The sequence below is a fragment of the Bombus pyrosoma genome, linkage group LG7, assembly GCF_014825855.1.
Source record: "Bombus pyrosoma isolate SC7728 linkage group LG7, ASM1482585v1, whole genome shotgun sequence".
NCBI lineage: Eukaryota > Metazoa > Arthropoda > Insecta > Hymenoptera > Apidae > Bombus > Bombus pyrosoma.
The window spans coordinates 15,357,501-15,378,870 of NC_057776.1; the positions used below are offsets into that span (position 1 = coordinate 15,357,501).

The 21,370-nt window shown below is 31.5% G+C and overlaps 2 protein-coding genes, 2 long non-coding RNA genes and 1 pseudogene across 7 annotated transcripts in view; 3 read left to right on the forward strand and 2 right to left on the reverse strand.

Annotated features, from left to right (window-relative positions):
* LOC122568997 (lysophosphatidylcholine acyltransferase) overlaps window positions 1-21,370 on the reverse strand; it is a 41,861-nt gene that overhangs the window by 9,007 nt on the left and 11,484 nt on the right. Inside the window, exons 1-3 of one of the 3 annotated variants that reach the window (XM_043729426.1) lie at window positions 15,949-16,601; window positions 3,906-4,051; window positions 6-223 (exon numbers count right to left, since the gene is read on the reverse strand). In XM_043729426.1, coding sequence (XP_043585361.1) covers window positions 6-223; window positions 3,906-4,051; window positions 15,949-16,074 — 490 coding nt within the window. In that variant the 5' untranslated portion in view covers window positions 16,075-16,601. Of the gene's footprint in view, window positions 1-5; window positions 224-3,905; window positions 4,052-15,948; window positions 16,605-21,370 lie in introns of those variants that run through there. The other 2 variants (XM_043729428.1, XM_043729427.1) reach the window with 2 other exon arrangements.
* On the forward strand, window positions 230-1,907 carry LOC122569012. The gene is made up of 2 exons (XR_006317296.1): window positions 230-1,633; window positions 1,770-1,907. It is a non-coding gene; the product is annotated as an uncharacterized LOC122569012 (long non-coding RNA).
* Window positions 14,627-15,942, reverse strand: LOC122569010. Its single transcript, XR_006317294.1, has 2 exons — window positions 15,377-15,942; window positions 14,627-14,991 (listed from the first exon to the last, which is right to left on the reverse strand). It is a non-coding gene; the product is annotated as an uncharacterized LOC122569010 (long non-coding RNA).
* LOC122569006 lies at window positions 16,489-18,261 on the forward strand (annotated as a pseudogene).
* On the forward strand, window positions 18,941-20,847 carry LOC122569002. Of its 2 annotated transcripts, none has more exons than XM_043729437.1 (5): window positions 18,941-19,726; window positions 19,894-20,026; window positions 20,273-20,430; window positions 20,513-20,625; window positions 20,698-20,847. In XM_043729437.1, exons 1-5 carry the CDS (start codon window positions 19,581-19,583, stop codon window positions 20,742-20,744), a joined length of 597 nt encoding a protein of 198 aa, XP_043585372.1. In that variant the 5' UTR covers window positions 18,941-19,580; the 3' UTR covers window positions 20,745-20,847. The 2 variants fall into 2 exon arrangements, with proteins under 2 accessions (XP_043585372.1, XP_043585371.1); XM_043729436.1 differs by having other exon boundaries at window positions 18,968-19,726; window positions 19,891-20,026.

Consider the following 21,370-nt stretch of genomic DNA (forward strand, 5'->3'; position numbering starts at 1 on the left):
CCTACTTCCGAAAAAAGGAATGCGTCCGATCTCTGCCTTGGCGACGATGCTCGGTCCGCCGAGGTAAACAACCGGAAGTGCATCGAAGAAGCTTGAATGCGGAGCTAGGGCTAACACGGGGGCATCCTTTGTTTCCGCTTTACGACCTTTGACCTTCAGGTGATGAAATCCCCCGCAGATGAACAATGCTCGTATCATCCAGCAGATTATAATTCTCATATCTCTGTTTTTTCCATTTTTTTTTTTTTTTTTTTGTAGTAAATATATTTAAATAATATTATTTGGTATATATAATTCTACTAGTTGCTACATCGTGCAATCTATATTTCCCAATTTACGATATTCAGAATCAGATTGCAAAATTCAGTAGAATTTCGTTTACAACATGCATTATTCGACAATGTCCTCTCTATTTATATCTTTTTTTTCTTTTCTATCGAATGAAATTTAGTAATGTAGAATAGTCGTGGATTAAAGATTTTTGTAGGTCTAGCGAAGAAATTGCATGATATGCATGTATAAATTTATTATTTTCCTTTTGGTAACCGAGATTCTACTGTGCTGATTAAAATAAATTTTTTATGAAATTATTTATAGCCAATAGTTGAACTGATATAGAAATGAGGTTATGCATATTGTTTCGATTAAAATCGTTATTCGGTTGATTGGAGGAAGATTTTCCAGTAAATGGCAAAATGAATTCATTTGTACACGTAATATTTTCTCGTACTTATTGTAACATGCAAAGCATTTTAGCTACTTGATATATTGATTACAAGACATGCATGGCCGTTCTCCAAATTATTTTGAAAATTTGTGCGGTAAGAAAATAAGGATATAATAATTTTCATTAATAAAGAAAAGACTTACTACGATAAACAAAATACACATTCGTTAGCATCTACAAAAGATAACAAGTGCATTTGTGAAACAAAAATGTTTATAAAAATTGAACAAAGTTTTAGAATATTTATTGTATATACGTTTTATGACCAGTTGAGATTTCTCTTACAATATGTAGAAGACAATTGAACTACTTTCTTAAGGATTGCATTGAATCTGAAGTCTATACTTTGTCACTAAATTCTTTATCAGGAACTAGGCACTGGCGATGTATGTTAGATCTAAGGAATCGTTTATATTGATTATTACATGAATAAAGAAAATCATCGCGTGTACTTTGACTTCACTGACTACGAGTCAAACTTACAGAAAAATGTTTACTCGATCTTTATTTCAAATATCCGATGAAATTATTTTATCAATCTACTCTATAACTGAATTTCTCTTCTTACCATAGACTTCAAATATATTTAAGAGACTCTGAGAATTTAGATTTTAATCGTTCGTAAAAAGCAATTACAAGTTCGGAAGAAAATAGGTTTTTTTTTTTCAGTTGAACATATTTTTAATACGAGTTATTCGCATTCCTTTAAATGTTTATTATTTAATTAGAAAAGTAATGCCAGGATGATTAATTACCACTGGAGGATTGATATTTACAAATATATATTTCAAAGGATTAATAACCCGCATGGTATGCTATACCTAAAAATGTATAAAACATAAAATCAATATTCTACTTCTACATCGTGCATGGAGGTTTGCATTTCCAGTTAATAATAAATGCCAGGTGTGTATCTAATGTTAAGCGTGCGAAGTGGAATAGCGAATAGGATAATCATTGTTTTATGAAAAAAGCGATTACATTTGCGTGTAAACTAACTTTTGTCAATAATATTTCTCCTTTTCATGTATCCTTACGGAAGATTTTATTATTCTAAACAATGTCCACGTGTGAAAGTGTTAATGAAAGTTTCAATCCAGTTTGACACACTTTCTGCTATGGAAATCCAAACAACTATGCACACCCAAATAAATGCTTCTAAATGATTACCATAGTAAAACGAAACAAATTTTCATGTTACAGCCTTTCCCTCGTCGTTAATTAGAAATGATAGAATTATAATATAAGAAACTAAAATATTATCAATGTAAACGAACATATCGCTTCCTTTTCATTGAACTAAATTCCAAATATCATTACCATGTTACGAAAATGTAATTATTTAAATTTTTAATAAAAAATAACGAAACCTATAATTACAATAAATAATCGTGGCTACAATTTTCCATTGAATCGTATTCTACATTCTTTAAATTTTATTAAAAAAAATAATAACTGATGCTTTCATTTGTACTATAAAAATGATGGTATAATCAATAATACAAATTTCTAATCGCAATTTAATAATATAGCAGTACCATTTATCTAAGTGAAACTTCTCGAATTATTTTCAAAAATCTATTGTATATTCCCACGCGAAACTCGTTTGAAGTATCGTTCGAATTGTAAGCAAAGCGAAGTGCAACGACATTTGCTGCAATTAAATGTCGCAATAATCGAACAATCGAAATGATGACACACGATCAACGAAAACATCTCAGACAAGCGTATTGTGAATTACTTCGATTCGAAGCTCATACCGAAACGGACGTGAACTACTTATCCGACGCATACTTTCTCCCGTTACTTATTCTTTTTATCGTATCCTCGCTCGTTTCTTCGCCGCGGTCATTCACGCTCTCTCCCCACTGGACATCTTCAATCATTTCAAGTGTATGACCATGAAATAAAATTCTTCAAGGGATTTCCGCAATTTATCCTCATCATTTCGTCTGGACGATAATACGCCTTCGCTAGGAACCATATGCTTATCTCTCTCTTTAATCATGAAAATTTTAACAGACATTCATTGCGCCTCAGTCTTTCTTTTTATTTGGTTCAGGAAAATATAAATTATAATATTAGAAAAATGCTACATAAAAAAGTGTTAGATAAAGAATAAAAGAAAAGAATTGAAAATGAAATTTTCTGTTGGAAATGATCTTAGTTTGAGATTTAGAAACTTTGTATAATTTCTAGAGGAACTTGCGGATTCATTAAACGTTTGGTATTTTCCACGTCATCTCGATTGCACATTGCTCATCTTTATAGTGATCTAAACTAGCTTACGTATTACTTTTTCTTATAAACTGCGTCCGTTTGTCATAAATTCTAATTTTGTCTTTGTGACTCCGTATCGTTACGTCTCATCAAATTAAAATTTATCTAAAAATAACGTTTGACCGGATAATTCTTGAAGCTCGTGCTACATATAAATAAATAGTGAATATGCGTATTTTTTGTATGACGGCATGATACTAATGTTTCGACCTAAATATAATTTGCTGTGCGAGTATGAAGTAAATGAAAGTTAAAACTGACAACTGAATGAAGAACGCGTGGAGAAACATAGTAAGTCAATTTTTATTGATTGCATAATTTTAGTATCTTTCGGTAGTTAGAAGATAGTATTTTCATGTAACATATTTGAATTAAATGCACAAAATTTTATGAAGAAAGATGGAAACTATATAACAGTAATTATTATTACGATTAGCATAATTAACATTGTGATAGTCAATATCTTTAAAGTGTTCAAGGAAAAAAGAAACGATCTTGATAATATGAACTCGATTAACATAGTAAATTAAAAAAAAAAATTATTCAATTTTCTTCAGTGATTTTCAAATGCAATGTTATCATAGACATATAATCGGTACAAGCTCTGAAAACTAAAAGCGTGAATATATTTAACGTTATCAAATAAATTAACATATACAAGCACATAAAGTAAAGGAAGCAAGCGGAAACTCATCATTTTACATGCATAAGAATAGAATAAACGAGTATGGTCATTAAGTGAAAATGAAGTAAAAGTTAAATAAAATGCTCGATGCTCGCGGATAGCTGTGACTACGAAGTGAACATCAGAAAATGAGATGATATGTAGATGATATATATATATATATATGCATATATGGAAGGAAGAAAAACGTAACGGTAGGTTGATGTATCTTACCGTCTCCACCCTGTCAGAGGTGCACGACGAAGATCTTCTTCGGACAATCCAAGAAGACCTAAACAAGCCAGGAGCCAGGCCATGATCACCAGAGCCGTAATTGCGGCCAGTCTGAATGGTAGTAGTGCTACCGTCAGGAATGCCGTCTGAAACATGAAGCATTTCCGCTTCAACAACCACTTTCAACGTATTACAGCGGTCTAGAGAAGAAAAACCGTCAAGTTCTACAACCCTCAGAGAAAGATTGTACGTCAAAGCGTCGATTTTATGCTCACTACCTGTTTATCGTTGTACCGTTTGGCTCTTTGTTGTCTAACACCTGTTTATACGTTGCTGGTTAATTTTACGACAGGTGCATCGCTGATAAATTAACAATAAATTGTTGTCAGTTTGATAAAATTAAAGTTTTAGTTGTTTGCGATTGGTTGAGATTTAAATATGATTCGTTTTGATATTCGCGTTATATTACCCTGTGTTCTCTTAAATCGAATAAGACATATGAGACTTTAAGACTGTAAGACATAATAACTGTAAAGATAAACTCTTCTCAGTTTGGTAAAATGTAGAGTTCGGTTAAAAAAAAACAATAATTTTATTGTAATAAATTAATGAGATCACTACCTTAATGAGATTTCCAAGTAAAATAATAATTCTCAAATGTTTCAACAATTTCCTAATGGTACGTTCCAGTTTACTTAAATTTTTGTAGATAGTAAATCCTAATAGTTACGAACTGGTGTATAATATACTACTCCAGTTTATGTGTATTTCAAAACGTCAAAACTGGTCGATAGTTTCAATTTGCTACAAACTCGCGTAGCATAAAATGTTCCAAAATTTTTCGAGCAAAATTCGACATCGAAACGAGCGAACCTCGAAAGCGGCAATACGCTGGATGTAGGTCATTTGCCAAATCGTATCTCGAGGAAGAAAATGTTGATGAAGATCAGGTCAAAAAAGGAAGGGTTCGGGGTTCTTTATTCGACGATTACCTGAAGGTGCTTCACGCCATTTTCAGTTGTTGTTGACGGTGACTTAAATTGAAGGATGGACAAGTATTTCGCTGATAAGGCCAACGAAACCTAGATCAGCACATTTTATACATTCATCAGCGGACAATGAGTAACGCCACAAATATTCGATAGAGCTCGTTTTGCGTGATAATCGATAAACTTTGATCGCCTACCTTCGATGACAAGGAGCGATGAAAAGGACAACGACCTTTTGTGCTGATTGATCATATAAAATTTATTTAACCTCCTTTCCATCTATTTGCAGACTTCTATTTCACACCAATCATCATTACGTCAGATTATCATTGGGTCTCATTTATTTCGTTGTAGTATTTTCAGAACTTCCTGCATTTCTTAACATTTTCAAGTTTCTTTCCAAGAGAAGATGCTTGTTGTCGTAAATAGACAATTTTACTTTCGATTTGTAAACTTACATCATCGACAAGTAAATGTACGATAAACATCTTTTCTATTTTTAAGTTAATCGAGCTTACGCTTTTTGCAAGGTTGTTCGATAATTTAATAATCTAAGAATTTCGATAACTTTTTCGTACGATGCCCTGTATCTACAATTTCGTTTTAACACTTTTACAAATGAAATTTGCTCCAAAGAAGGTTCAGGTGCGAAATAGATGGACAATTAATCGATATTCAACGAACAAATCAATTTTGAATTAACTGAGTGAACTTTTCTTTCTCGACGAGAAGAAATACTTTTTCCTTTAGTGGGCCAAGGCTACGGGACTGTAGATGATTTAGGATGCTGCCTGGTTCGGCCGATAAAGAGAGGAACGTAAAGGCGTAGAAAGACGGAAGGGAGAGCGAAGAGTAAAAAAGGAGAAAGAGTACCGTTCAGTCGTTCCGTTAGGCTCCATCTCACCTGTTAACTTCATTTCGTCCATGTATTACAGACAGACGCACATGTATTTACATAACACGCACACCAGAAACTTTCAAGATCGAGGTTACGACCGAGTAATCCTTTCGAGACTTTGAGATTCCAAACAAATAGAAATCCTTTTCACGTTCTATTTCAAAACAAGAAAAAAGATTATGCATAGATTATTTTTTTACAATTTTTTTTAGCAGATATTCTCTTTGTAAGTTGACTTTTAACGAATACAAAAGGCCTGAGTAATTTAAATTGTATTTCAAGTTTCACTTTTTCTTTATGACGTCGGCGGTAATTAAGTGCAGACTTTAATTGGCCAAATTATTACTATGTGACTGGTAATACTAGATGCGATAAATGTTTGAATACAACGTAGTTGATTAAATGGACAGTGTCTTTATCTTGTCCATATTTTTTGCAATTCGATATCTTGAAGAAGAGAGGAGAAGGGGGAAGAGGCAAATACAATTTTTAATTAAACTTTTATTTCTATGGTATAAGAAAAAGTACTCGATATAAAGTTGAAGTTATTAATAAAAGCGGGATAATAAAGTTATTGATTGCATGTTTAAATTAGTGTTTTAGCAATTTGTTGTTCTAAAGCATGTTCCAGACCATTTTTGACTTTAAAAAATTGTTTCATGTACATTTTTAGCAAGATAGGTATGCAATAGCTTCTATGAAAATATATTCTAAGTAGGACGCACACTGAATTTAGAAGCCATTGGATTTTGAAGTATGAAATCATAAGATTATTATATGTAGGCATACAATGAATCGGTGATGAATCGGTGTTCAATGCACTGGGCTTCTTGTTTAATTTCTCATCTATTCATACATAATGTATACATCATCTGTGACTTTGAACACCAAGGCTATACCCAAGTAACTTCTTTAACACTCTATCTTCCTCAGAAATCTGCACATTTAATCTCTTGTCCTCCCACCAGAAATATTTCTGTTCTATTTACGTCAGATTATGGAAAAATGTAGATTCGTCTTATTATTACCAAGAACTACCTTGAGAAACTGATATTGTTTATGCCCTCTACGATGTCGTATTTAGTGAAATAAATTTAATGAAATTATGAATCTAAAAAAAAAACATTTTACAGTATTCTTCTTGCATGACGGAATAATAATGTGTAATAGTAATGTGTAACTTTAAGTAACACGAATTTTAATATATTTCAACATGATCATTTATCGTGAATTATCAATATAAGAACATGTAGGTTTTTTAACGTCTTACAAACTTAATGTCTGAGAAATAAATTGCGCGTGTATATTAAAATTATTTATGAAAATTTCAAAATCTTTAAATCGTGGATTTCGTCGAATAACTATTCTACGAGATCAGCGTTTTCAAAATTATTCTATTTAGGTCACTTTCAACTAGCCTATAACTATACCTTTTATATTCCGCTCTTCTTTGTTCGCGTTACATATTACTCTCGAATATTATACAGACTAGTACATCAATCGAAAAACTGAAAATGTGACGGTGAAAATTGATCCGACAGTTTCATCGGTTATGTTCGATTTCTCGTCCCCTTTCTCGCTTAAAAACTTTTCAAAGAGAAAGATCGGTGAATGTTTACGAGGCAAAGATCATTAGTCTATTCGCTTTCAGCCGACTCGAAATTATCGTTTTTTGCATTTTGCTTTTTGTCTTCTGTTCACGAAAATGATTTCCGTAAAGTTACGTTTATGAGGGAAAGTAAATAATAAACTTTTAGTGATATTGCAAACTGTGCAATTATAAATACAAACCATACATTAAATCTTGTCGTTTTATCGTTAGAAAATATTTATTTGCTTGTGGCTACCTTACAACCAATTATTAGACATGTTACTAAGTTCCATAGAAGACGCTGATAGTGAAATTCACCACTTATGTGCACCTTTGATCGTATAGTTTCTTCTCTTAAAATTTTCATGAGATACGTCTCTAAATGATGGAAAATCTTAACCTAGATCTCGAGAGAAAATAAGGAAATAAGAATACTGATTTTTATCTCTTTAATTACGTACTACTATTATAGGTGTTGAGAGACATTGAAATATTCGATAGATCAACAATGCGATGATAAAAGAATTTCATAAATATATCTAAATGGATGAAAAATATTTAAAGTAATTTTTTAAATAAACCTATCGTTTGCATACTTGCTCGTCTTTGAGATAAACTGTTTTTGTTTTTGTAGTTACTCGAAGGTTGCAAAGAACCGAGACCTCGTCCTATTTCTAAAAAAAAATTTAGGCTAGTATTGTCATGTTGATCATGGATGACTTATGTTGGAGACCGGATTAATGTTTTCAAAAGTTTGAAAGTTTTGCTTTTTCGCGATGTTTGATTGGTTTTTAAATATTTATATGCTTTAAAAATGGTTACTTAATTATTAAATCGGTATTTTTTTGACTTACGATAAGGTTTCCGACGACGCATACGCTATATAAAAATTTTGACCATTTTCAATTATTAAAATAATTATACTTTTCTAAGCCAAAGCTGTCATGCCATCGTTTTCTTCGATGGTCATACCTGGTAGTGTACAAATCCAAAGGTACAGATCCAAATGTTATTCGGTAATTAATCATCAATTTTTCATAATTTTTCATTTTTTCCAAATTCTTGTTTGAATTTTGCTCTGCTTAGAAAGATTAAGATAAAATGTAGTAATAAAAGCTATTGGATGATATTCTGGATACTTGGGAGAATATTCAAAAATCTTTTTGGATTTTTCAAGCGACAAAAACCTAAAAAAGAACTGCGTGGGCTTAAACGACTTAGTATGCAGACGGTGTTTGTAAAAATAAGACGTGGGGTTAATAAATAATGTTCATACATATATTTTATTTTACTAGAATTTAATTTACTATAATTTTATTATAGTAAAAGTTTGCTAAAACCTTTTCATTTTGACCTGCATTTTCCACAAATATAACGAGAACAAATTCTTAGCGTACATTTCTTTTAATGTTCTTATAATTTTCAGATAAAAATACTTTGCTTGAAGACAAACGTTGGATGAGTCTACGAGAACCATGATTTTATAAGTGTATTCATGGTCAAATATTAAGTACAGTCAAAGACGTAATTGATCGAATGAGGTCTTTGCTAAATTAACAATTAGTATTCGAAAAGAATGAGCAGCATCTATGTAAGACTTCGTTCAGAAACTTTCAATGAACTTCTCAATGTCGTGCAAGGTATTTGTACGAAATCTAGAAGGTTGTTCATTGAACATCGTCAATGATACGTGTTGTATATGCTGCAATGAGACGGAAAACACGTGAACGAAGCACGAATTTAATCTACCGTGTATAACATTACGTTGTGAATTAATGAACTAACTCATAGCTATTTGGGTTGACGGTCAGAAATTGTGTCAAGGCTCTTCAGGACAATGAAGACGAGGAAAACACGTGATTTAAATGTGAGAATTTTCAAACGTGTACATGTGTATCGACAAGGAGCTTTTCATGTACATACATGCATATGTATATATGTACATACGTGAAACATATCACAAAACACGAGAACTTTATGAGAGCGACTAATATTTTTGCGCAACCGATAAGATATTTCCAGAACACTTGATAGAAATATGTATATATGCTATAGACAGTTTTTACCAACTCTACAATGATTTCCCTCGTACCTTTTAGTTATGTTATTTTCATAGATATGCATATATTTAAATGTCACGTGTCTTGTGATCAAAAATATGATGAATTTTTAAATACACCTCACGAGAGTCATTTAATTGTGATTAAAATAATATTAGGATTACCTAATGCTTTTTTATTAACCTTCCTGTATTCTATTAGCAATGACGACATTTCTCGGCATGACGTATTGAACTCTTAGATAATTAAATGCTATGACTATATTTACACAGAAATATTTCAACACTCATTTATAGGTGTTAATACTACATTTTTGTGTTTTTTCTTTTCTAAATAACCGGAAATGTGTAGATTACATGCATAATTCGGTGGTTCGATTATTACCGTCAAGCATGATTTTTCCCCGGTATAATTTTTATAAAAAAAGAGGAGAAAATTTTAGGACTGTTTTTCTGTCTCTCTTTTTTGCTCTTTATAAAGAATACGTTCCACGGAGTAAGTTCTCTACTTACTTGTGACCCACATTTCGCGCAGGCGAAAGACTTGCTCTTCTACCAGCAAAAATTGACGAGAATTGTTTTTCCAGCCGTTTTACATCGCTCATTTTCTTCACGTCAGTATTTGGTGCGTTTTTGTGCAACCGATAAAAATTTGCAAAACACGATATTTTTCGATGATAAGACAGAATATCCTTTCATTTTATTGAAGTCTTTTCATATCTTTTGCCTTAAGAAAGATTAAGCGACGTGAAAGTAAAACGTGAAACGCAACGATGAAATTGCATTGAAAAGTCACCGGTAATATTTTTATTCGCCTTTTTCTATATAAATTATCTTCGTACTTCTTATTTAGTATTTACTTTTAACAATTTTTAGCCTCGTTTAGTGTGAAATCTAGTTTATTCTGTACTTAACTAGGTGAAAAAATTCACAAAATATACATTGAAATGATTCTGTTGTAGACTATTAATTAACATATATATTTTTACTTGTAAATTTTTAATAATCTAAAAATTTACAAATAAAAGTTAAAAATTAAAATCAACATATATTTTATATAATTTAAGTTGTTATCGAAGGTGAATTAATTTATTAGATACTTGTTTTAATTACACGAAATTTAATCATTCGTTGCATCTCGGTATATACATATTGTGCCAATTTATATGGAAAAAAGTTGCAACCGGTAAATACCGGAAGCGAATCGTGAATTCGATAGAGCATACCATCGTCTGATTTTCTTGTCGTAGTTAAAGAGATTTTCTTTCGACTGAAAGGATATTTAGAGGCTTCGGAATTCAATATCAATTACATATGCGTTACCTGAATATTTTCTGTTTACCATAATAGGATATCATTTTAAAGGCTCTAAATGGCTGTGTCTTCTTTATATTTATGACGTATACACGATGTGGTAAAATGTTAGTTGATATTAAAAATATCTTTCCTATTTTGCAACTAAAAATAATACAGCAATTTGTAACTGATCGTAATTAAGAGATTATTATATCGTATCATATATTATTTAAATATTATTATTAAAAAGTAAATTTTATCGTCTATTTTAACTGAATTTCAATCTTCACATTTCTTATTTCTTACATTACATAATTAATCGAAATCAGGCTTTATTATCACTTCATATAAATTAATAATTTTATTATAAAATTTTTGCACTCGTTGTAATATCAAATTATTTAAAAAAAAAATAACATCTTTAAATGCCAGATCAATTTATCTTTGACATTTAGAGATACAAATAGATGTGAAACAAATACATCTTATCTATACGATGCAAAGAACAATTTTTGAGAAGTATACTTTTTTCTTGTTATGAATGCAAATGCCTTTCTCTTGTAATATGAAATGACCAACGTCGTGTCAGCTATAGAATCTCTTTGCAATATTCTATTGCAATATCTTTTCATACTATCGAATTCCTGTTGCATAATATCTCTGCAATAAACGCACAAAGGTCAACGAAAAGCCTCTTGTACGGGGCCACAACTTATTGAAATTCGCACTATTGAACAAAAATAACTTTTATTACAATTCCTTTGTAATACTACGTTATTTCAAGTTACGCTGGTTCCGGTATGTCCAGTTCAAACAGAGAAAGTTCAATTCGTGTGCACAGTCGTCATTTGTGCGAGAATTAAAATGGTGTCAAGAACGATGATATTACGTTAAAAATATTACATCCTAATTTATCACTTAAAGAAAGGAACAACTTTTAGAGAAGAAGTGTTGCAATAGAAATGGCAAGTGGAAGCTTTATTTTTTGCAAAATTCTAAAATATGTTTTATGTTTGTGAATATAAATTAACAGAAATAGAAAATCAAGCAACTTACACCTACAATATTATATACGTAAAACAACAATGTATCTAGTATATACTATTTATCGCCTATGGTATATGTACTTATTATCGGATCTTCTTTTTTATATCTAGCTACTACAGAATTTTTCTTTTTAACAATATGTTCATCATCGCACCTCTTTTGTTATTAGATTATGACAGAGCAATGAAATGCTTCTTTCACGATATATGTGGTTATTCATCGAACCATCTGTGCGATGCAATTTCGCTTAATGCACGCATCAAATTTAACGGTACCTACCCTAGTGGATAAGACCGAATGATGCCGTTAAAATTGTTACAATATGTATCTGCATCATGATTTTCTTATATTCCCAAGTATATAAGATAATATACAGGTAACACGCGTAGCAATGTGACTAATTTGATAAACCTTCCTTTGGTAATGGTTTACCCATAAATTATAGAAAATTGTATTTCACACTGAATTTAAGAAAACTCATAATTTGGCACAGTAGTTTATAAAATGTGGAAATGTATACATTTTATGCTGTATCGGAAGGATATAAAGGAATATATCGTTAATTATAATTTTGGTTGACCTACATATACTTCAATTTCCTTTTTACGATGTTCCCTTTTTTGTTATACTGATGTTATTTCTTTTCTATCGTAGATTTAAATAGCATATATTAATGATATTTTCGTATTAGTGCTTATTATTAATGTAGCTTTTCTAGCTTATTATTAATCTAGCTGTACTAATATAGCTTTAATGTTAGTAAAGCTTTAATGTAACTTTAATGACGTTGAAAGACGTCAATATTATTAAGAATTATTATTGAAAATTATTCTATAGATAAATATCATATAGATTTTATGATCAATGATTTATGATCATTAAATGGAAGCTATCCTAAGTGAAAAAGCAAGGATTATAATGATAAATAAAAAAAAATGTGTTATCTTTTATGACAAGATAAGAGATATTTTTTAAATAATTTATGTGACGTCAACTCTGTTGTTTGTCATGAAATGTGAAAATACATAATGTTTGATCTTGAAAAAATATATAGAAACATAGTATTAATTATAATTTTAATTGGCATGAACAGATTAACGTGTGCCTATAATATAGCGTCATATTTAGTGTTAACACAATATTAACTTATGTGCCTAATATTAACGTTATGGCTATAGACAAAGTATAGCTCCACTAATAATATCTTTAAGAAATGAATGTTCGTCATTTCATCATATGATAGGATTCTATTTATAAACAAACTTACTTGTCTAATCAATGCAGTTTGCCTATGCTATAGTCGTCGAGTAAGAAGATCATCTGACAATTAGAATCCAAATTCAACCTATCTGAAACTTATCCGTATCTTCATCTGGTTCTCCGTTTTCTTTACAAAATATTTTCACTACTACGATAGACCTACGATAGAGCAACTTTTTAAAACAATTAATTTTATTATCTCATCTATTTCATATAAAAGGAAAAGGCAATAAAAAGAAAAAATTTCAAATGTAGACTTTGTACGTGGTACAAAACGGTTTTTAAACACGTAGTGAAACCCCGATGCTCGACAGGTTTAAAAAGCGAATAAGAAACGAAACTAAAAGAGTCGTGGAATAAAGAGAACGCGATCTTTTAACTTGTTTCATCTCTGATGATTGCGTGATACATACGGTCTACAATGTAGAGGCAGTGATGCCCGCATCAAATGCGATGCAGCACGCTTTCTGAGCCTCTTCTATTCAAAAAAGTGCATCTCACGGTGCGTTTAAGTTATGCGCCTGCACGGGTCGCTGTAGGATAGTGAACATGCGTGCTAATTACCACGTAAGACAAATTTTTGAGAATTTATGGCCGGAAGCCATAAAATCTTTCGATTAAATAACTGATTTCTATACATTTACGTATAATATGTTTATATTATATCCATAGTATTGGTTATAATTATATTTATGACCACAATTAAAGAAACCAAAGTTAAACAGTATCTGTTTTATTGGCTGAATATTAATTATAATAGGTATTCCACTTTAGATATTTTATAGATACATTCTTGTATATTATGCGCGTCATATTCATTTTTGCATTCTTAAATTTCCCATGAAATCATAAAAATCCGCGGTTTACTTATAATATTTATTAGATGAAATAATTCTCTATTTGTGTTCGATATTTTTAATTATGTTCTTATAAACATAATTAATTCGTAGAAGAATATCTACGATTTACTTTTGGTATTTAAAAAAGATTTTTGTTCTTAAAACAAAATGTAACACTTGGAAGGAATTGTAAGCATTTCATTGATAATGGATTACTTAGGATTAAATTGTTTTTCGGGTTTTTTAAATAGGTTTTAATTAATTTAATTGAATTTAGTTATGATCTTCAATTATTATACATATAACTCAATGGAAAAAATGGCACGTCAGTAATAAAATCTTCAAGCTATATTTTCATAGAAAAAGTTTTTAAAAATATTTAAACGTTGATGAAATAAGTGTCACTATCGTCATGAGAAACATTTGTATCGTTTCTTTCCTACGTAACTACAAATTTTATCTCATTTTATGCACTTACATAGTTGAGAAAATGTATTTGTATTACTTTTCCAATCAGCTCTTCTATTACCAAAAAATTGTATTAAGGAGGTAGATCGAGTTACGAAACGGTAACGGATGAAATAAGAGGAGCAATAATCTTTACATTAAATTCTATTCTAATTCATTGTTCGATTCTTCTCAATAAAAGTCTGCCGAAAAATTAATTTCCTTTCGGAAAAGTGAAATCGCTCAATGGTTTTTGTTATTACTGATTATGATATTAAAATTCATAACAGTTGAAAAAGATGGTATTTTGTAATATTTATCAATTTTTGTCAATGAAAAAACATTTCATTGTTACAGTGAATGTATATCGAGCGATCGTATAAACGATCGATGAAATCATTGATTCGTCATTAACGTTTGACGAATCGTACAATATGTCCATATAAAATAATATAAATATTATTCACAGGTATTTCACACAATTTGATATCGATTTTACGAGGAATTTACGTTTTACTCTACTTTTGCTTAGCTAAAATATTTGTGGCGAGGGAAGTTCAATAGCTCGTAAGCTGATTTAGATGAATCGTAGTGTATTTGAGGCTGAAAAATTCGATCACATCCATAACGAAGTTGTATCACTTCAAATGACAGGAACAACTAGAAAATGTCGATAACTCGATAATGTCAAGGTGTCAAAACCGTGTGCACGTAAACGCGAAAAGCTTTAAACAGTTTTTGCAGTTAGTTTTCGCTATCATAAAAGTAAACAATATCTTTGAATCTTATCTTTTACGACATTTACTTTTTCTAAAGCATATCATGTATGTTATTATTTACATGCAGTCAATTAAAATTAACTTATTTCTTCATTTAATGTCACTAATTCATTTACATTAAATTAATCAAAATCATCTATACATTTTATCTATATATACTTCCGAGTTCAAAACAAGATCTTTAAAAGATCGACTTTAATTTAGATAAGGCTTATAACACAACAGATAATACTATATATGTATAAAAGGAGTTCATGAGAACTTACGATTAAAACGAAATACGAGCATTTCTGCCGAAAATTATATATTCATCGGATGTTCAATACCTACATTCGATAATGGCTCATTAACGTTGTTAAAATATCATGCGAATACATTTTCGTTAGTACAACGAGTAACGTCACGCGGTCCATGCGTAACTAGGTGATTCAATCGTCAAATTTCGCCCCTAATCGGAAACCGATCATTACGACGCAACAACGATTCGAACTTTACGTAACTGTTCGCGACGCGATGGCTCCCGAATAAGAAAAACATTTGAGATCGAACGTTTAATGATGTATCCGTGACGTAAAGTTACGTCGCTTCAGAAAAAATTCGTTCTATTTTTACGAGCCAGATGGTAGCCGTCTACCAAGTTCATCTACATACAGACCGGCATGTGTAACATAGAAAGTATAGAGTGATAGCCGAAAAGTGACGGACGTAAACGTTGTTGGGACGATCGTACAATTCCCCGCCCCGCCCTTGACAACCCCTTGAAACATTCGGGTCCAACGCGTGAACATCGATTCCGTGGAGCATTTTCGCGTGCAGGAAGATTCGAAGAACTACTGACCTTGAGCTTGTCGTAGGTTGTGTCGAGCTCGAGACGGTGCACGAAGGGGTTCAGGATGTCAGCGCTGAGGGACGCAGTATCCACGTCCTCGTGCTTGCTCCGCATTTTTCCGTTCGCCTCATCCATATTCTTTTTCCGAGTGGTTACGAACAGAAAAAGAGAGAGAGAGAGGCAGAGGATACGAAAGAGACAGAGGATTGAAGAAAGATATATACGGAGGGATAACAAGACAATAAACGCGGCTTAGTAGCCTGACGTGTCACACACTGCAAGCCGCGAAACGTCGATATGTATCGGTAGGTGCGAAACTTTCCGGCGATACGCTCGAGCTTCTTGACACTGTTTGTAATGAGGTACGAGCCGAGACAGACAGGTAAAAAAAAAATGACGAAGAAAAAAGAAGGGAGCTCTTAATCAGCCGTGGCGAGACATGATCGTACGCGAAGGGGTTGTCGGTCGACGATCTACTGTGCTCGCAGTCGACTCGACGGGACGAACCGGCCAAATGCTCTCCGACCGTTACCGAACCCCACCGAATGCATGGGGGATACTGTCGGATGCGTGCGCATCTTGCCGCCTAGTCGAAAGTTCCTTCGGGTATCTCCGTCAGACTGCCCCTGTGAAAGCGAAGTGGCAGGAAGAAGCCGAGTCAGGACCGCTATCTTCGTTCTCAGGTGCCCTTCCTTTTTCTACGTTTAGGTTTCTGAAGAGCTTATTTCACTTAAGATAAGTTTACTTCTAAAAAATAATCTTCTTTTCTTTTGAGGCGAATAATTTTATATTACTCTTTTTTCTAAATTGAAATTAAAAAGTAAAAATTAGAAATGTGGTGAATTTATATGCTGCATCATTTGATTTTGAATATTTTGTATAAAACTGTATGATATTTAATCCTTTTTTATGTTTTTTATTGTATACTACTACATGAATTATTATTGAATTTGATTTGAATTTATATTGTATACTACTATGAATGAGAAATCTCATAAGAAAACGTCACTTTATTAATCGTAGACATTTAAAGGAATCAAACAGGGCCGGCGTGACTTTTTGCGGGGCCGGGTTCAAAAATTTTGCGGAGCCTGAATACACATTCAAATCCTACACTTAAATTTTACAACGAGGGAATTATTTATTTACAAATGCTGTTACATATTATATATTTTTTATAAGCAGTTTTTTAAACAAATCCGAGTAATATTTTTTCACATCCATAATTCGCTTTCAAGGGACAAAAAATTCAATGAAAGTATAAAATCTGTAATAATGTATGACTTTTACAAAAAACTATTGATGTAGTTTAATTTCTCTAAAAAGTACATTTCTCTGAAAGCGCCTAGGTTTTTTTTATCTAAAGTAGTTTCCAGGATGTGAGGACTTTCTGGAGTTACACTGAACTTTGATCATTTTTATGACTCCTCTAACCTGAATCATCGTTCATCAGGATTCCGCGCCGAAGGGCGGCTCTGCGCCACTCTAGGTGGTCATAGGGGTCGACACGTCAAGGAAGTTCTGGGATCTCCTCGCACTTGCAGGGGATAGCGTTGAGAGGGCTGCTCCCTCCCAATGCCCGAATTAACCTACGACTCCTCTAGAATGGGAGAAGACGCAGGAGTGCTCCGGTAGTAATTCGAAAGAGATCCCGGGGCACCCCTGTTGGGCGTCAGGTGGGCCACCGTGACATTTTAATCGGTCCGACATTATCCCGCCGCTTCTTAAAAGAGCGGCGAGGTGTTCATGAGGATTTTCCCAACGTATAAAAAAAGAAAAATTATGTTACGTACAGATAAATTAAAAAATGTAAGCGTACGTTAGTGTCAAAATTTGTAATCATTTTCGTTTCGTTTAAAAGTGTTAGAAGTATAATCTAGGAAGAGAAATAATCATGATAGAGAATAAATTTTAATACTTGCTCCTTTGAATTAAATAGTATATTTTTTAAACAAATAAGTTGCCGTGTTAAATTAAATATCTAAAAAGTTTTAAAATTAGGTAAGGGTTTAAAACTGTATTTAATGTTCATGGTTACGAGAAATTCACAGAATCGGGGAAGTAATTTTTGACGGACTTAACGAGTGATTTCTGACCAATTCAGCTAGAAGAACTATCGGAAATTAACGTCTAATTAACTTACTTGGTATCTGGTACATGAAATACATGGACTATAATAGTTGTCGAATAAAAGAAGCATTTTATGAAAAATTCTGGAACCTAATGGCAGCTACAATATTTTCGATATTAAAAACGATCGTATATATTTTTATAATTTTGTCAATGTTAATAAATTCTGCTTATAATGCTCTTATTTAGAATTTAAAAAATATTCTCTTAAATTTTATATATAGGTAATTTAATTTTTAATAACGGTGTTAAATATATAATTTTTAAGTGTGTCAATTGTTAAAATTTGTAATTACTTTTTGTGAAATGAAAATTACTGCCACTAAGATACTGTAGTAAATCCAATTGTAAGAATGATCAATAAAAGAACAAAGACGAAGGAAACAGATACGCTTTAAAATGTAGTTTATAAATCGGAAGTTTTTCCATACCTTCGTTCTCAAGGTATCGAAACTTTAAACATTAATGATATAGAACGTTCTATAGAACGAGGAAGTTATAGTCTCATAATCGTGTAAATAAAAAATTTTGTTCCAGTTCAAGGCACAACGATAAACCAATCTTTCAAAGACTACTAACTTATTCTAAACTAAACTAAGTAATCTGAAGTATTATTTAACAATAATTGAATATTTCATAGATACATTTATTATTATCAATGTAGTTAAGTAAATTATACATAGGTAAATAAAAGATAAATATAATAAATTAATTTTGTATTTATAAATATAATACATTTTTTGTATTTATTTAACACTATTTTTATATTTTCTGTAATTTAATATCGATGTTTTTGCATTTATATGTGTATATATATTTCAGATACAATGGTTGTGCTTCGCTCTATTCTAAGCACAATTAAACGGAAAAAAGGTTCTTGTTTCTCTCTGTTCCATGTAAGCTGTGCTTCTGTATGAATGAATGAGTTTACACAAGAGATCAGTTTTACTAACTTTGTGAAAGAGATCTCAAATCGTCAATGACAGTACTATCAATGCCGCGACTAACCAGTAATCAAGTGCTTTTTATCTAAATAATTATAATGACGATGTAATATATTATATCTACAGAAATAATTCGATTCATAAAATGAAACAAACAATTGCATTAATTGCATAACTTATCCGTGATGGTCAATTACAGTTACATATTTAATAAAAAATGTTTCATTGTCCGTTAATCGTCCTCTATACTAATCTTCTTCACTAGAGTGTATTGATAGGTGCAATAACATTTGCATACGAAGCAAGAAAATGTGTAAATCAGGATTTGTAAAGATGTAATTAATTAAACAATATCTTTATATGTCTAATTATTATTTAATATAATGATAGCAAATTTCGGATTGATTTAATCTATCTGTGTTGCGAATTTTGTATTTATAACACGTTGGATATATCAATACAAAATTTTCTTCGCGGTGATAACATTAGTGTGAATCAGCGCTCTCTGTTTCTTCTACCAGAAGCTATTAGAACATGTCCAAAGTTGTTCAATAACCTATAGACGACATGGCAAAGGAAGTACATAAATGTTTGATAAATTATTTCTCACAGTTAGAGAAAGTAGATTGCAAGTGGAATGCATTATCCGAGGAAGCTAAACGGCCTCTACATGCGTTGAGAAATCAATCAGAGCAACTCCGACTCGTCATAAGGTAACGTTAACTTTCTATTTTTTGTCACGAATTTTATCACTGGTTCAGACGTTATGCGCATACAGTAGCTAGAGTAGAAACTCAACACATAATTCCGAGCTACATCGATATTTCAGAGAAGTAGAAATTTCATTGATCTACCATCAGATGTCGTTCTGTTACAGCAGCGAAGTTGATGATGCAGAACTCTGTAAAATAGATGAGCTACGCGAAAGATTGATTTATAAAATTCTTATGGGGATCGACAATGAACTGACATTGCTGTTCAACATTTTAATGCGATTCAATAACATTAATCAAGTAAATAAAATTTTCATCTCTATATTCATATCTTACTTGTTTGTTATACATATAACCTTAATTAATTCTTCTCCTCTTATTGATTGCAAAGAATTGAAGGTAGTACACTATCATTTATATAAAAAGATTAATTTCCCCAGAAATTGTTACATAATATTGCATATAAAAATATGTAGAGATAATTATGTCAAAGTAAAAAATTAATTAATCGGTGATGTGATAGAATTATTGAAAATGTTACTTTAGGACTTAAAAAATCGTTTAAACAATCTGGAAGATGCTCGAAGCAAGGTTTCGCTAGACGAGGGAACAATGAAGGAATTAATCAATGGAACACCCTATAGACCACGATTAAATTTGCTTTTAGAATGGGCTATTGAGGCTTTCAATTACTACCATGAATTGTATCTTTTAATTGGAAATTTTCTCAGATTTCAGTTTTACTATATCTATGTGTAGATTTTTCTTAATTTATAAGATCTTTAGATATCTTCTGATCAATGGAAATATGAAACAATTCAATTACAAAGATGAAGATACGATTGAAAATTTAACGAAGTCTTTTGTCGAGGACCGGTTTAAAAGGGCGCAGATCGAACGTAAGTGCCTGGCTTTAATTAGCATTTTAATTAATTAGCAATTTTGTCGTTAATTTGCATTATTTATTACAGGTATACTATATTTCACGCAATTCTTAATAAAAGAATCTTTACGTTAGAAATTTTTTTTTATTGCGTGTAACTACCACAAATCTTTATAAGCAAATATTTTTAGAGCCTGCAATATTTTATATATAACTAGAATAAATAAAAATATCTGTATTTATATTATTTCTTCAATGACTTCATCTTCCTGAAATTTAAAAAGTTCCTGCGCACAGCAAACCATAAGTATACCGAGTGAATTCGCAAATATGTTTCTTTATATTTGTATACTTCACCAAATCAATATATGAAAACTTAATTCATACAAAATAATGAAAACTAATTGCCTGCGGATTATGAAATCCATAGTGAAATAGATATTACAAGTAGTATAATCTGTTATATAAGTTAACACTCACAGACTGCACGGCGTGTTCTACTTGTCTGACTAAAAGCAAGTTTATCTACTGAAACGACGAATATATGTATAAACTTCTTTTATCTGCAGATGACAGCAATAAAAAGATATCACAACTTTTCTTGCGTGAACTAATGATTCACGATGTCTGATATGTTATTGAAGTGAAATTTCAATTAAAACTTCGCTAACTTTTTGTTCTATTTACTATGCCAATAGGTATGTGAATTTAAATTCATTTCATAAAAAAGGAACTGACATGGAAGGTTTGATATTCCTTTT